This window comes from Brachyistius frenatus, unplaced genomic scaffold, assembly GCF_029030835.1.
Source record: "Brachyistius frenatus isolate BFR_SWC_R1_liver_20210118 unplaced genomic scaffold, ASM2903083v1 Contig_36, whole genome shotgun sequence".
In the NCBI taxonomy this organism is placed as follows: domain Eukaryota; kingdom Metazoa; phylum Chordata; class Actinopteri; family Embiotocidae; genus Brachyistius; species Brachyistius frenatus.
In genome coordinates, this window is record NW_027210635.1 from 1,094,160 (window position 1) to 1,109,568 (window position 15,409).

The window sequence follows — 15,409 nt, forward strand, 5'->3', positions numbered from 1 at the left end:
AAGCACATGTAGACTGCTTGATGAGATTGCTGTGATTACTTTGGGTTGCCTGGTTTTGTGTCTGCAGTGCTGTTCATGATCACAGTTTCTCATATCTCGCAGCTTTCTGAACACTTGCTCTTCATTTTTCACTCCGTCTGTCTTTTTTCTGACAGATTGTCTTTGTTCTGTGTCTGTATGTTAGTGTTGTCAGATGGTTTTGATACGATAGATGGTAATGGTCATCTTTTTTTATCTTCCTCTGTGTCTGTCTGTACGCCAGGCCTTTGAGCGTTCAGAGAGCTCTGAGGTAGCCTTCGTCACCGAGCTGTTGAAAAAGCTTCTCTTCATCATCTCCCGACCTGCAAGGCTTTTGGAGTGTCTGGTAAGATCACGCTCATCCGTCTCAGGATATACCCACCCATTAACACAGTTCTGCTGTAATGATGATAATCTTCCTCCAGCCCAGCCATTCATCACGGGACGTTTCACCACTGTTGTGACTTGCAAATTGATTTTCTTTAAATAAACAAGAACACAGCTACTCATTTGTTCGCCCATTATGAGCATTTTAAGCAGTCTGATGTATTACACAGCAGGGGTAGAAAATCAAAACAAGCCAACACAGAAGTATAAGACTCAGACCAGTCTGTCTGGATGGCAGAGACATTTGCATTTAGATTAAAATGTACCTTGCCACAGTACAGCTAATACCAAGCAGCCGCCCCCCCGCTGCTCGGCTGCCTTCCAGTCTGACTCAGACAGACCGTGACCGAGGTGTCATTTAAATGTTGGACGAAGTCTGTGTGTGTGTGTGTGTGTGTGTGTGTGTGTGTGTGTGTGTGTGTGTGTGTGTGTGTGTGTGTGTGTGTGTGTGTGTGTGTGTGTGTGTGTGTGTGTGTGTGTGTGTGTGTGTGTGTGTTTGTCCGTGAAGCCCGATGTGACCGTGTTTCATAATAGGGTATCAGTTGCACGCCCCTCGGTGAGTCATGCCATGCTGACGGTGGGTTTTGATCATGAGTGACAGCTGAAACAGTGACATGCAGAATTGATTCATCAATCTCAATCCAGTCTGCATATTGTTTCATTTGAATTACACTGTGTGAGATGCTTTGCATGTTTCTGGCATCATTACTAAAAGGTGTTGATCAGCAGCTAGGAAATGCACGAGCAGTACAACGGTAATTAGTGTGAATAACACAAATCAAACAAAACTGAACAGAATTATTATTTGTGTTATAATAATTTCTATTAAAAACGTAACTGATGTCTGTGTGCAAAAACATATTTCTCTATGCTCCTGTCATCGGTTTTCAACTGCGGCACATGTAAATCCTCAACTGTTGCAATCAGGTGGGAAGATGCTGCATCTTTAGTGTCTAACAATGGTGTATGTATAACAATAGATTGAAGTGCAAAATCTTATCCATGAATATAATCAAGTCTCTCCTAAGGAGCAGCACAGACTGCAGTGATGGTGTCTCCCAGAAAAAACAATCCTGGAGCTCCAGCAGCAGTGAATCAGGAAATGACTGCTGGAGGCTTTCCCTGGATATTTTCTCACTTACACCCTAAGAGATTTATTAATAGATCTGCAATCAGTAACTCAGACAAATATTCAGTCACTCTAAATAATGTCATTCATTTGATTGTGACTGCAATTTAAATGACGCAGGGCACAAAGCTGAAATCAGGGCTCTGAAAATAGGAAGGTAGGGATTAAGTTATTTGGAGTATATTAGTGGATTCAGATTTTTTGACACGATTTTCACTGAAAGTACTTGAATGCATCTCAGTCAGTAAAACAAACTGGTGCACTAACTCACTATATAAACAGTACATCTCGGTGCATTAGCTCAGTACATACTAAATGCAGTACATAGACAATGCACAAACTTATGTACTAACTGCATAGTAGTTCAAATAAGTGCATAACATGGTGCGTAAACACTTGTCGTGTTCCTGTTCTTGCTAACTCAAGTCCACATGTGCCAGCAGGATATCCACAACAAACAACCCCCTTTTCAACCAAGCAAATGCCACTCAAGAAAATGAATCAGTCACCAGTGAAAGATCTCCACTTTCTGTTTTGCTCTTGTGTCATCTCTGTAATAACCAGCTTGGGGACACATAAAAGGCTACAGTGCCATTTACTTGCTTCAGTGCGAATGCCATATTTTCCACTAGACTACATAATATTATTGGATGAGCTCCAAATCTTTACACCTGATCACATCTTCACTTCAAGCCTTCATGCTCTGGTCTGCAGGAGTTTAACCCTGAGGAGTTCTACCATCTACTGGAGGCAGCGGAGGACCACGCCAAGGAGGGTCATCTGATGAAGGCGGACATTCCTCGTTACATCATCAGCCAGCTGGGATTGATCAGAGACCCGATTGAAGGTGAGGGAGAGTCACAACCTTTGAACAACAGACAGATTTATTAGAAAATGAAATGACTTATCTTATTTAACCAGACATATGTTTGTCATCAGACATGGTAAACCTTGACAGCTACGACAGCGAGGGACCAGTGACGCCTGAAACGGATGACTCCACAGAGGTAAGATCCAAAACAAACCTCAGTCTGGTCATTTTCATCAGTGCTTTCTTCAGTCTTTTTCTTCAGACAGCGTAACGTCCGACCTGCCAAGGTTTTTGTTGCTCTCAGTGGAAATGTCTGCTTCATCTGCTAATGACTTGGCATACATGCTTTTATTCATCTAATTTAGCTAATTTATGCTGAGGTTCTGGAAACACAATATTCTCCTCCTTGAATCTCAGTGCCGTCCCTGTGGCATTAGGCTCGCCTCCAAACATCAAAATTAAGCCAAAAAAGACAATTATGGAATATGGAGGCGATTGTATTCCAGAACTGAAGCCGCTATATAGTCATCTGTGTATGATGATTTGAATGTGTACCACCAAAGATGAAGTTAAGAAGTGGTGAAAATGATCTGTCAGAATCTATAACCAACTTTATTCAGCAGTCCCACAGGTTTGCTGAAGACATTGTCCTCACTCTGGATCCCATTTATATCACTGCACTAATTTTTGATGCACAGGGCAAGATGAGAGCAATGAAACCACCAGGAGAAGCAGACTTCCAGACCATCAAGCTGATCAGTAATGGAGCGTACGGGTGAGTAGAGCATTAGAAGAACCTCTTTATTACTCTAATGGGATGTGTTCATCTTCAAGTGATTTAGGTTTACATCTACAGTATATCACAGATATCCCATTCCAAACAACACAGAGGCAATAAAATGAGAATAATAGTTTGCATATATGTGTCTCTGTGTGTGAATCAGCGCTGTTTACTTGGTGCGTCACTTGGAGACGCGCCAGAGGTTTGCCATGAAGAAGATAAACAAGCAAAACCTGATCCTGAGGAACCAAATCCAGCAGGCCTTTGTGGAACGAGACATCCTCACCTTCGCCGAGAATCCCTTTGTCGTCTCCATGTTCTGTTCCTTCGAAACCCGCCGGCACCTCTGCATGGTCATGGAGTACGTAGAAGGTGAGGATGTGGAGGTGCATGCAGATATTCTGTCCATGACTACAATTCACAGCAAATTTTAATTTGGCCACATTTGACTTTGTGACATATAAATAGCCCAGAAGTAAAACCAAATCCATCCTAACCACTAGCTCTAAGCCACATATAAATAGCCCAGAAGTAAAACCAAATCCATCCTAACCACTAGCTCTAAGCCAGTTTTGAGTACATAACACTGAAAGAATGACAAAAAGACTCAAACCAGGTAGTTTGCATACTGAATGTGATTTAGAAAATATATATCTGGTCCAAATTTCATGGCAAAGCATTCAATAGTTGTTGTGACATTTCACGCAAAACCACAAATGTGAACCTCATCATTGTGCTATAGGAAGAATCAGAAAGGAAGGGATCATCACAGTCAGTGTATTTCTATCTGTAGTGGTGAACCGGCACATCAGCCCATCCATGAGTTATGATGCTTACATCGACACAAACCTACTGACACTACTTTCTGATTATTGGCCTACTTCACAGTGACTGAGTGATTTGAGCCTTTAAATGGGAAGTTCATGTGTTTTTTAATTTTAGTTTAATCTAGTTGGTCAGATTGGGGGAGAAATACATACGTGCCAGATATCTTTGATCATACGACTCTATGCAGGATGACTCGAAGGAGAGCCGTCATAGTGCACAGAAATATTGCCTGATTGCATTCTGTTGTGACTGTTGCTCATTGCCCTCAATGGACATTAATATAGTCTGGGACAAGAGGTATCATGAGACATTCATGGTAATTGCTAATGTCAGCAGCAGGACTAATCAAATAATGAATTGTGCCGGCAGGTGGGGACTGTGCCACTCTGCTGAAGAACATCGGGGCTCTGCCTGTGGAAATGGCACGCATGTACTTTGCAGAGACAGTCCTCGCACTGGAGTACTTACACAACTACGGCATTGTGCACCGTGACCTCAAGCCTGACAAGTAAGACGGACTTAACTTTCATCCAGCTGTTGCAAACATGATGCAAACACCAGCATTGTTCAAACTGCCAACTCAAATCCATTTTTGTCATCCAGATTGTATCCATGTTTGTTTTTTGAAAAGTCTGGATGGCAAAAAAAACACATGAAATGCCATTTTTGTAAATTGGATCAACACCACATTTGGAGGTGGCCTGAAATGCAACTCCAATCGGATTTCTACAGATGCGCCTCAGTCCGGACGCTCTGGTGGCTCAGATCGAATTTCTTGCATCGCTCGCAATGCGACACGTACTGATGACGTAATTTTCCAGAAAGACAGAGGGAGCACAAGCTATGCTACCACGAGCAGAGCTATCAGAGTGGAGATTTTAGCACTATGGAGGACGACGGGATCAACAGTTGGTGGACAAACGCCCAAATAACATGTCTGCTGGCGAGATGAGGGACCTACATTTGTCATGCAGTGTAGCTACCTGTACATCGTTACCACAGCAACCCATGCAGACAGGCTGGTGGTCTTTGGACACACCAAATCCGACCACTCACTTGCAAATAAAAGTGCAGACAGTCTTCCCTGACGATCTGATTCAAGACACAACTCCTATTTAGCTGCAGTCTGAACAAGGCCACTGTTTCATTGCCAGAAGCTCTGCTATTTTAAAAGAATAAATAAAGCTTGCACACCTTGAACTTAACTTTCCTGTTTCTACTCTCAGCCTCCTGATTACCTCTATGGGCCACATCAAGCTTACTGACTTTGGCCTCTCTAAGATGGGTCTGATGAGCCTGACCACCAACTTGTATGAAGGACACATAGAGAAGGATACTCGGGAGTTTTTGGATAAACAGGTATGAAAAACATAATATAGATATTACACAGTTTTATCCTCAAATCAACTGAAAAAGCTCCTACAAGCCTTCTTTTAATATACCTGCACTGTTAATTAAAGGAAGTAGTCCTAAAATGTAATGCTATATACAACTGTCGCTTGTATCTTTTTGGCGTTATGACAGTATAGACCATTAAAATACAGTGTGATCCAAGGCAGTATGAAATGTCCTTTGATGTCTTCATTTCTATGCAAAGATATTCCCTGTCATTGTGTGGCAGGTATATCTGAAGTGTGACTAAATGAGGCTTTTAACAGTTGGTAGAACAATAGGCCTGTATTTCTTCAGTCAAAATCATTTCCCTTTTAGTTGCGGCTTATTTTCGCAGGCCTTTCATTCGGCGCTCCTGCTTTTGAATCTGAGCCTCATTATTTCTTGTGTACACATCACGGCAGCCAGAAATCTGTTAGCATTCAACGCATGCCCATCTGCACATGAAAACACTCACCAGGGCTTTCATTTGGTTTTGGCATCTCTGAAGTGATCCACTTGGCCAGGAATAAATACACATGCTTCATACACACTGTGTGCGCCTCTCGCTCAGGGTCTCACTTATGAACTGTATCATTTTAAGTAAGGACTACTATTGAATTCGACTATTAGCAGCAAAAAAAGCACAGACCTGTAATGAAGACAGGGTTGCAAGTAATTCACAGAATTTGAGGTGATTAAAACAGACTAAATACTTTAAGTGTTGCTTTTCTTTTAGGTGTGTGGGACTCCAGAGTATATCGCCCCAGAGGTGATTCTTCGTCAGGGTTATGGGAAGCCGGTGGACTGGTGGGCTATGGGCATCATCCTGTATGAGTTCCTGGTGGGTTGTGTGCCTTTCTTTGGAGACACCCCGGAGGAGCTGTTTGGACAGGTCATTATAGGTGAGGGGCCAGAGGCTCTGAGTGGGAGGAACATTTTAGATGCACATTATAACATGCACTGTAAATAAACCAAACATCTTACACACAACTTTCTCACTTCTTCATCAAGAATGTGTTTGCTAATGCCCTCCTCTCTCCCCACTCTCTAGATGACATAGTGTGGCCAGAAGGAGATGATGCTCTTCCTGTTGATGCCCAGCACCTGATGTCCTGCCTCCTGCAGACCAATCCACTGATTCGACTGGGCACAGGTCAGTAACCCAGAAGAAAAATTCTGAAAAGCTGTTTTTGTTTTCCAGACATACTCCACAACAGCATCCTAAGAACTCATGCTCCTTTATTAACATCACCAGTTATGTTCATGTGCATTCACTTCAGTTAAATTAAAACAAGTAAAGTTTTTGTTCTGACACTGGTATTTTAATGAGGTTGTTCTTTGTGTTTGTTTGCACTTTTTTTTTAAATTTTCTAAAATTTATTGTCACATCTTTGTATTTGTTAAGTGTACTGGGACCATATTCAATGTTGATTTTACACTATTATTAACTCTGAACTTAACTGAATTGAATTCAAGTTTATAATTTCTATTATTCTTTTAATTACCACTAACTTTTTTATTTAAACTGGAAGTTATTTCAAATTACAGATTTTCAATTCCAATATTTCAAAGCTAGACCATTTATTTCCTACTTTAAGCCCTTAATTGCAACATCTTATCTCCAGTTGTATTACAATAAAATCAAAATATACTCCTCAGTTTGGTTCATTATTTTGAGGTTTGGCCTGTTGATAATAAAACAAGCATTGTGATGCCGTCACTTTTGGCTCTAGGTAACTGCAGTGACATTTTTTACTGTTGTGGAATTTTTCACAAATCAAACAATCAGTCAATTCATTGATAAATTAATCATCACGTTGATGTATTATGAATATAACCAATAGTCGTAGCACTAAACACATTTTTTTTTTTTAAAACAGCTATAACAATACAATTTTGTCACATTCATGCAGCAGCAAGATCAATCTAATAATATAGTTTAATACATGAGTCACAGGTGCTTTGACTTTTAGACTTTAAGTACATTTGCCTTCTTTCTCACTCAGCATTTTTAATGCAGGACTTTTAATTGTAGTGAAGTATTTGTGCAGTGTGGTATAAATAATTTTACTTAAGTAACGGGCCTTATTACTTCCTCCACCACTGAAAGTACCCCTTAGAACTGACTGGGAATCACTGACCTAGAAGAAGTGTCGTCCAGCATGTTGGATCACAGCTTCAGTTTAAGTCAACTTCTGTCAGGATCAAAATGTTCCAACCTGCTTTAGGCCTCTCGTGAACTTTGTGTCTTTCCTGTGTCTCTTTCTCTACATACTGTATACACCACATCCTCTCGAATCCCTTCCTCCGCCTCTAGGTGGTGCTTTTGAAGTGAAGCAGCACTCATTCTTCACAGAGGTAGACTGGAACAGCCTGCTGAGACAGAAGGCAGAGTTCATCCCTAACCTGGAGTCAGAGGAAGACACCAGTTATTTTGACAGTGAGTCTTCCTGATGCAGGATGCTCTGAAATAGTTTAGTTCTAGGATCACAGATCCCTCGCAGCTTAGGGAGATCTTAGTCATCGAAACAGCTCAGCATCCTGTAAATCATCTCTATTTTCACCACACCACCCTCATTAAGTCTCCCATGTTATTAGGATAACTGCTGTAAATGCAGAAAAGCATTTGTCAGTGTAATTTTTAGTAGACGTAAATGCGTCAATTCAGCATGAGGAGGGGAGTCTGTGGGGGAGTGAGATCAGCAGAAAGAAACAGACTAAAAGATAAAGCCACTGATTTTGCACCCATGTTGATTCCATGTCTTTCTTTTTCTTGCCAACAGCCCGCTCTGAGCGCTACCATCACATGCAGTCATATGATGAAGATGACACTAATGACGATGAGCCTGTGGAGATTCATCGCTTCTCCTCCTGTTCCCCTCGTTTCAGCAAGGTCGGGTGCTCACACTTGTATAAAAATTAGTTGTACGTGTAATGTGAATGTTGTAGTGGTAATGGTTGTTCTTTAGCCCAGATAACAAGGAAATCATTGCCCAAAAATGTTAACTATAATGTTGTGTGGACTTAAAGGTGTACAGCAGCATGGAGCATCTCTCTCAGCTGGAGCATAAACCTCACGCTGTGACTCTACGGGAGCACAAGGTTCCCAGAGAGGATCGAGTGGCCAAGAGAGAGAGCCTGGGAAGTGTCACCCTCAGAGACAAGAGCTGGAGGACCGGCTCGCCTGAGATGTGAGTTCATAGAGCAGAACAGAGTGAATGGACCGAACTGTCTATGCATGCCAGATAATTTTAAGTGTGCTTTATTTTGAAATACGACTGCGTTGCTTTTTCAGGAAGCGCTTGTCCTGCTCTGAGTCCTCCTTCACTGAGAGCGACTCCAGCCCGCCATCCGGGGCCCGAAGACGCTTCTCTGCTCTCATGGATACGTACCGCTTGGCCTCCCCTCTAGAGTCAGACTCTGAGCTGCCTGTCCCGGGCAAGCAACCCCCAGTGAAGGCCAGGGGAACTTCCTTGGAAGGAGCCATGGGTGCCATCTCCTCTCAGGGCGATCTGAGAACATTCCTGAAAGACGGTAACGGCCTCACAGCTGGAGGTAAGAAGGGACGAGCAGCACGTCATCACTGGCCCATTTAATTTGTGACTGTAAACATACTTTTGGCTTTCATGTCTCTGCCATGTTACAGAAAAACTTCTGAGATCTGCTGATACATCATTGCCTCTGACAGGCGGAGCTACCATTCCGGGACTTCCAGACCCACAGGGGCCCCGCGGGGCCACCACAGATCTGGTGCTGCGAAGAGTTCGACACCAGCAGCTCTCAGCCGAGGGAGAAAAACATAACTCGCGACCAGGAACCAAAGTTATCAAATCTGCCTCTGCGACTGCTCTGTCTGTCATCATTCCTGCAGGTAAAGGCACGTCTAATATATCATTAACAAAGGAATTTGCTAATAAAAACCTATTAAGAAAGAAATCCTCTAATGTAACTCCATCGCTGTCTCCTCAGTGGAGCCACATGGCGCCTCCCCTCTGGCGAGCCCCATGTCTCCTCGCTCCCTCTCGTCCAACCCCTCCTCCCGGGACTCTTCCCCCAGCCGCGACTACTCCCCCGTGGTCAACATCCTGCATTCTCCAATCACCATCCACCGCTCGGGGAAGAGATACGGCTTCACTCTCCGAGCAATCAGAGTCTACATGGGAGACAGTGATGTTTACAGCGTTCATCACATGGTCTGGGTGAGAGAGCAGAGCCAACAGTGTGCAGAGTTCTTAGATCACGTAGACCACCACTAATATAAATATTTTTACTACTCTCATTTTACTCCTTCTATATATAAAATGTAGCTCTTTATATCAAATTGTATAAAAACAAAACCCGTAGGGTGACGATTCAAACGTGTTGGAAAAAAAAAAATTAAACCTAAAATTATATTTATTTATTTTTTAAAAAGACTAAAAAACACTTAACAGCCTTTTTGAAATGTTTTTAAAGGTGCGTGTCAGATATTTATGGACATGCTGTTCTCTTTTATCAGAGCATTAGTGTGGATCAGTTTAGTTGAAAAATCTTGGCTGACATAGTCAACATGCATACTGAAGTTTGAATCATTTTCTATGATGATAAATATGAATTTAGCCTCAGATTTACCGTGTTTTAAGTCAGTTTAGAAATACGTCCTTTTCTGAAACAGCATCGGGCCATTTATTGTTTTTAAATGACTATCGCTTATTCAAACTGTTAAACCTTTAAGACAGTCTGTTAAATATTTTGGAGTCATTGGGAACTAGCAATGAACTCGTGTCATCTGCATAGCTATGAAATTTGACAATGTTGTTGCAAAATGTGGCTGAAAACTAAAAGTTGAGTGGACCGTGTACAGAACTCTGAGGAACGCCATATGACATGCACTGTAACGGGTATTTCAATGGGTTTCTTTCTGAGTGGCAACATCTGTTACATGAAATGATCTGATACAATCACAGCACGTGGAGGACGGAGGTCCTGCCCAAGAGGCTGGACTCAGTGCTGGTGACCTCATCACTCATGTAAACGGGGAATCGGTCCATGGTCTGGTCCATACAGAGGTGGTGGAGCTCATCCTGAAGGTGAGAGGGATCTAACTATCTCAAATTAAAAGAAAAAAAAAATCGACTTCTAAAATTTGCTAATAAAATTATTCATGTAAATGTATATAATCTTCAGAGTGGAAACAAGGTGACAGTTACAACTACTCCCTTTGAGAACACCTCTATAAAAGTGGGTCCGGCTCGCAAGTCCAGCTATAGAGCCAAGATGGCAAGGCGCAGCAAGAGAACGGGAGCCAAGGAGGGACAAGAGTGAGTTCCTGCGAAATATATGGATTTCATAACAAGAATACATAGTCCTTTAGTTTTTAACATGCCTTTACTCTCCTTACCTTATACTTTTTTTTGTCTTTCAGTAAGAAGCGCAGCTCCCTGTTCAGGAAAATCACCAAGCAGTCCAACCTGCTCCACACCAGCCGGAGCCTCTCCTCTTTAAATCGCTCTCTGTCTTCTGGCGACAGTCTCCCGGGCTCCCCCACCCACAACCTCTCCGCCCGCTCGCCTACTCAGACTTACCGCTCCACTCTTGACTCCCCTTACCTGGGTTAGTATGGAAAGAAAACAGGCGCCTGTTGTTAACCAGTTTGACTTTTTATTGAACCTAAAAACAAAAAGAGTCGATTTTAGAAGGCTCTGCTAATATATGTGTAAATTAAGATTAAGTTAAAGGTATCCTGTGGTGTAGCAGTGCTACGGAGCAAAGTTCACCACTGCCATGTTGATGAGCTAACAAATGTTGCAGTGGCCTAAACAATGCAGTGAAGAAGAGACTGATAACAAGTAAACACGGATGTAGGAGATTAGATGTTCTTAAAAATCTGCTTTGAAAATTTTTTGTGAGGAGGTTAAATCATTCCCTATGTTTGATGTGTTTTGGTGAGTAACACTGCATGTAAACAGAGACAGCTCCACCGGATTAAACAAGTGTAACACTGCCCTCACTGGTTGGAAGCAATAAGTCTTTTTCATTTTAGACCACGCCAGTGCTGTGTGTGTTCTGCTCTGTTGCACCTGTAATCATGCCAAACAGTGACGTCACAGTGTACAGACACACCCTGGAGTACACTCCTACATCACTACTGAAAACGTAGAAGTCGCATGGCTTTTGGAAGAGTATGAATATTTAAAAATGCAGGAAACAAAGATTGGATTAAAAAACATACCAATATTAAATTGTGAGAAATTGAATTTACAACAGCACAGAAATACAGTTTTGACAAATTGTGATCAATAAAGTTCTGATGTCCTCGTCTCACCTCAGGCACCTCATCCCAGAGCAGCTCCCCAGCATCCAGCACTCCCAACTCACCAGCAGCCTCTCACCACATGAGGCCCAGCTCTCTCCACGGCCTCTCTCCCAAACTTCACCGCCAGTACCGCTCTGCACGCTGCAAGTCTGCCGGCAACATCCCTCTGTCCCCCCTGGCTCACACCCCGTCCCCGACCACCTCCTCTCCTCCGCCTCTCACCGGCCACACGGTCGGGAGCTCCAACACCACACAGATGTTTCCCGCCAAGCTGCACTCCTCACCTCCCGTTGCCCGCCCTCGTCCCAAGAGCGCTGAGCCGCCCAGGTCCCCCTTGCTGCAGCGGGTGCAGTCTGCAGAGAAGCTAGGAGCACCGATCCTACCTTCCTCTTCTTCCTCATCGTCATCGCCTTCTCCCCTGACAGGAGGGGTGTCGTTACGCAAGCATAGCCTGGAGGTGACTCATGGCGACTACAGGAGAGATTCCTTCCACTGTGAGCACAGTCTGCAAAGTCTTCTAGAAATGGAAGGAGAGAACGGACCTGCTCCCCCATCTCCTTCATCATCTTCCTCCCCCTCTCCTCCTCTGGGAGGAGAGATTGGAGGCCTGAAGCCTGTGAGGAGGCTGGGAAGGCAGGAGTCACCGCTCAGCCGTGACACACTTCTAACAGCAAGAGAGAAAGACACCCAAACCACAGCGTCAGAGCTCAGTAGGTCGCAAACTCAGAGCTCAGCTTTTAAAGCGGAGTCTAAGACCAGCATTGTTGACAAGAGTAAAACATCTACTGCTGACGCTGTAAAGAGTAACTTAAGTGCAGCTGCAGTTGAGATGAAGTCCAGTGCCTCATCCACAGACACCAAGCCCAGTCCTGGGAGCAAACCTCCAAATGCCAGCACCTCGAGCTCTGAGGCAACCAAGAGTAAACCCAGTGAGAAGATCTCAACTCAAGCCACATCAAAGAGCCTGCAGCAACAAGACAGTAAGCAGCAAAGTACACAAACAGACACTGGACCTCCATATGAAGCTCAGGAGAAGACTGAGGAGAAAATGAAAGGCACCGCAGGTGTCGACAGAGGGAACTTCCAGAAAGCATCGTCTACAGAGCAGTCGAAGCAGCGTAGAGGCGCTGAGACAGTAGAGAAAGGAGGCAGCAGTGACAAAGCAACTGACACGACCAAGGTCAAAGGATTCGCTCCCCAACCTCCAGCCCAGCTCCAAACCCACACTACAGCCAGGTACAAAGAGGAGAAGCTAGCAAACATCTACCGAGGGGCCAAAGAGGAGCGGGCACACCTGGAGGTCGTGGAGGAGAATCCCATGTCGCCTAATGCAGCCTCGCCCTGCTTGAGCAAGTCACGGCCCGTGTCCCCGGGGGATAAAGCCAGCTTTGTCACCCAGCTCACGAGTGTGGCCAAAACGGTGCTCGGGCCTATTAAAGGGGGATCACAAGAGGGAGGCAAGGTGAAAGACACCTTCAAGTCAAGCGAGGAGAGGCGGGGAAATGCAGCGGGGAGAGCAGAGGGTTCGACCGGTGGCGTCCGCCGGGGGGCTCAGACAGCAGCCTCCGCCAGTGTCGGCACACTGCAGTCTGATAGAGGAAACAGTCGGAGCTCGAAACATCATTCATGATAAGAAAGCTTGAGAAGCAGCGAGACTCTCCCATGTAATGCCTTTTACTGTAGCATCATACTGACATATCATGACTCAACATGACTTTGAATGAAGGGGAGACAGAAAATGCCTGAAAAAAAAAAAAAAAAAATAGATAACATGCAACATGAAGACGAATAATATGTGAACAAAGATGTGAAAATGTGTGCACATGGTGTCATAATGTAGACCTGTGTATGTTCATCAAAATATGTTGTATATAGTGAAAACAGACGCATACGTCTCAATGCATGTCTGACACTGTACATGAAAAATGAAAGAGTATTTAAAAAGAAGATGAAAAATATACAGCAGACCTTAAGGTATAGATCACTGTGAACAACTTTTCAACCGAACACAACAACGAGCAAACTTTTTACTGAGTGTAAACAGGCAGGGTTCTGTTATAAATCGGCATTACTTGCATTTCAGATCAGCTCCAGTGCTCTCATTTAGTTCAGTACAACACACTCTTTTTACCTTTGTGTTCGGTTACTAAAAGGGATTGAGCCCAGGGAGGTTTTTCCTGCGTCATGCACTACAGAATACAACTAAAACACCGGAAACTGGACCAAGATACCAAAATACTTGCAGTGATGGAACTGGAGGGTGTTAAAGGGCTGAATTTCAGTAGGATTTAAAGAGGTAGATAAGATGAACTTGCACAGGGACGCTATGCAATGTGCTGACGATGCCACTTTTTTTTTTTTTTTTGGTGTCCCCAAATTACTAAGTTTACATTGTGCTCGAGGCAAGAAGGAAAAATAGGGGAAAGGGTTGCAATAAGCCAATCAAACACATTTTTATTTAACAGTTGTCTCCACAGATCATAGTGAAATGTGCAATTACATATTTTAGGCTATTAAGTGAATATATAAGTGTGCTCACAGTGTGGGTAAAGAAGCATCATGAAAGTAGCACTTACAGGAGAGCAGACTCTTTCACTCACTGTTTTCTATTTATGCAGGAGTTCATTGTATCATGTCACGTGTGAAGGAAGGTGCCAGTGTTTTTATTTAGGGATAATGTGAAAGGGATTTTTGTTGTTGTTGTTGTTGTTATTGTTGTTGTTGTTTTTGTACTTAAATGTCTAACGATATGCAAATCCAACAGTGCCCAGTTCCATAAAAACTGAGCACCCTTGTCAGTGAAACTGTAGTAGGCTATACATGAATACAGGAGTAGATTTGTTGAGAGCATCTTTAGTGGTGAGGTCTTGTTTGTTGTTGTGTATTAACATTATGTTGATAGTTTCGGAGCCACCGGGCACCGGTCTTACATTGCCACCTTGTGGATGACATCATGTGACACCAGAAGTCCTGAGACACAAAGAAAGATTAGTGTACATTTTATAAGAAGTCTTGATATCTTCTGCCTGTGGATCTATCCGGCCCATACATTATCATTCTGATGCATAATTAACCATTAGATCAATTCTAGATCAGTTTTACAATCTTCATTTTATCTGTCATAACGTAGTGGTTTAAACAGACAATAACCCAATATTTGGACAGTGAACACCAGTGTTTTTGTGTGTGATGTGAGAAAATTGCACTTTATGTTGTGTCAAATATTTTTACTTGCTTTGTCTTATATTTTCAATTTTTTTTCTATTTATTCTGTTTAATTCAACTTTTTTTATTTATTAAAAAATCTGCTTTACTTCTGACATTAGTTAGGGTCATTTGGAAATTTATTCATTTTCCATGTAGGCCAAGGACTGTACCAAATCTGTGTGGCTAGCCTATTTTGTGCAGTTTGGACTTGTCATTCCATAACTCTGAACTTGTAATATTGTTGTCTCGTCCATCTTTGTCAAAGTGGTTGACTTTTTTTTTTTTTTTTTTTATTACAACAACTATCTCTGACCGTTGTTGTCCATTACATAGCTGCATATTTACTTGCCACTGTTGTGAAAATCCAATGCAAAAAAAGCCTATAGAGCAGAAATGAAATAAATTGCAGAGAAACTCCTTGTTTTGTCTGACTTCTTTTTTTTTTTTTTTTTTTTTTTTTTTTGCCTAAAATATCATCATATGTATCTCCTATTTAATCTCTGTATATAAAAAGGTATCCGCCACACCGAGACTTGGCCTCACTTTCATTGGTCATCTATTGACCAATCACAGCAGAGC

The 15,409-nt window shown here is 42.8% G+C and overlaps 1 protein-coding gene across 7 annotated transcripts in view; it reads left to right on the forward strand.

Moving 5' to 3' along the window:
- Positions 1-15,247, forward strand: part of LOC138622418 (microtubule-associated serine/threonine-protein kinase 1-like) — a 45,872-nt gene extending 30,625 nt beyond the window's left edge. For 4 of the 7 annotated variants that reach the window (XM_069701200.1, XM_069701201.1, XM_069701203.1 and 1 more), the window contains 19 exons: positions 263-364; positions 2,249-2,381; positions 2,474-2,541; positions 3,044-3,120; positions 3,290-3,498; positions 4,324-4,462; positions 5,181-5,313; positions 6,065-6,230; positions 6,380-6,481; positions 7,646-7,768; positions 8,112-8,221; positions 8,359-8,519; positions 8,624-8,883; positions 8,975-9,205; positions 9,298-9,527; positions 10,275-10,397; positions 10,495-10,628; positions 10,733-10,920; positions 11,638-15,247. In XM_069701200.1, coding sequence (XP_069557301.1) covers positions 263-364; positions 2,249-2,381; positions 2,474-2,541; positions 3,044-3,120; positions 3,290-3,498; positions 4,324-4,462; positions 5,181-5,313; positions 6,065-6,230; positions 6,380-6,481; positions 7,646-7,768; positions 8,112-8,221; positions 8,359-8,519; positions 8,624-8,883; positions 8,975-9,205; positions 9,298-9,527; positions 10,275-10,397; positions 10,495-10,628; positions 10,733-10,920; positions 11,638-13,253 — 4,305 coding nt within the window. In that variant the 3' untranslated portion in view covers positions 13,254-15,247. The remainder of the gene's footprint in view (positions 1-262; positions 365-2,248; positions 2,382-2,473; positions 2,542-3,043; positions 3,121-3,289; positions 3,499-4,323; positions 4,463-5,180; positions 5,314-6,064; positions 6,231-6,379; positions 6,482-7,645; positions 7,769-8,111; positions 8,222-8,358; positions 8,520-8,623; positions 8,884-8,974; positions 9,206-9,297; positions 9,528-10,274; positions 10,398-10,494; positions 10,629-10,732; positions 10,921-11,637) is intronic. The other 3 variants (XM_069701202.1, XM_069701207.1, XM_069701205.1) reach the window with 2 other exon arrangements.
- The last annotated feature ends 162 nt before the right edge of the window (positions 15,248-15,409 follow it).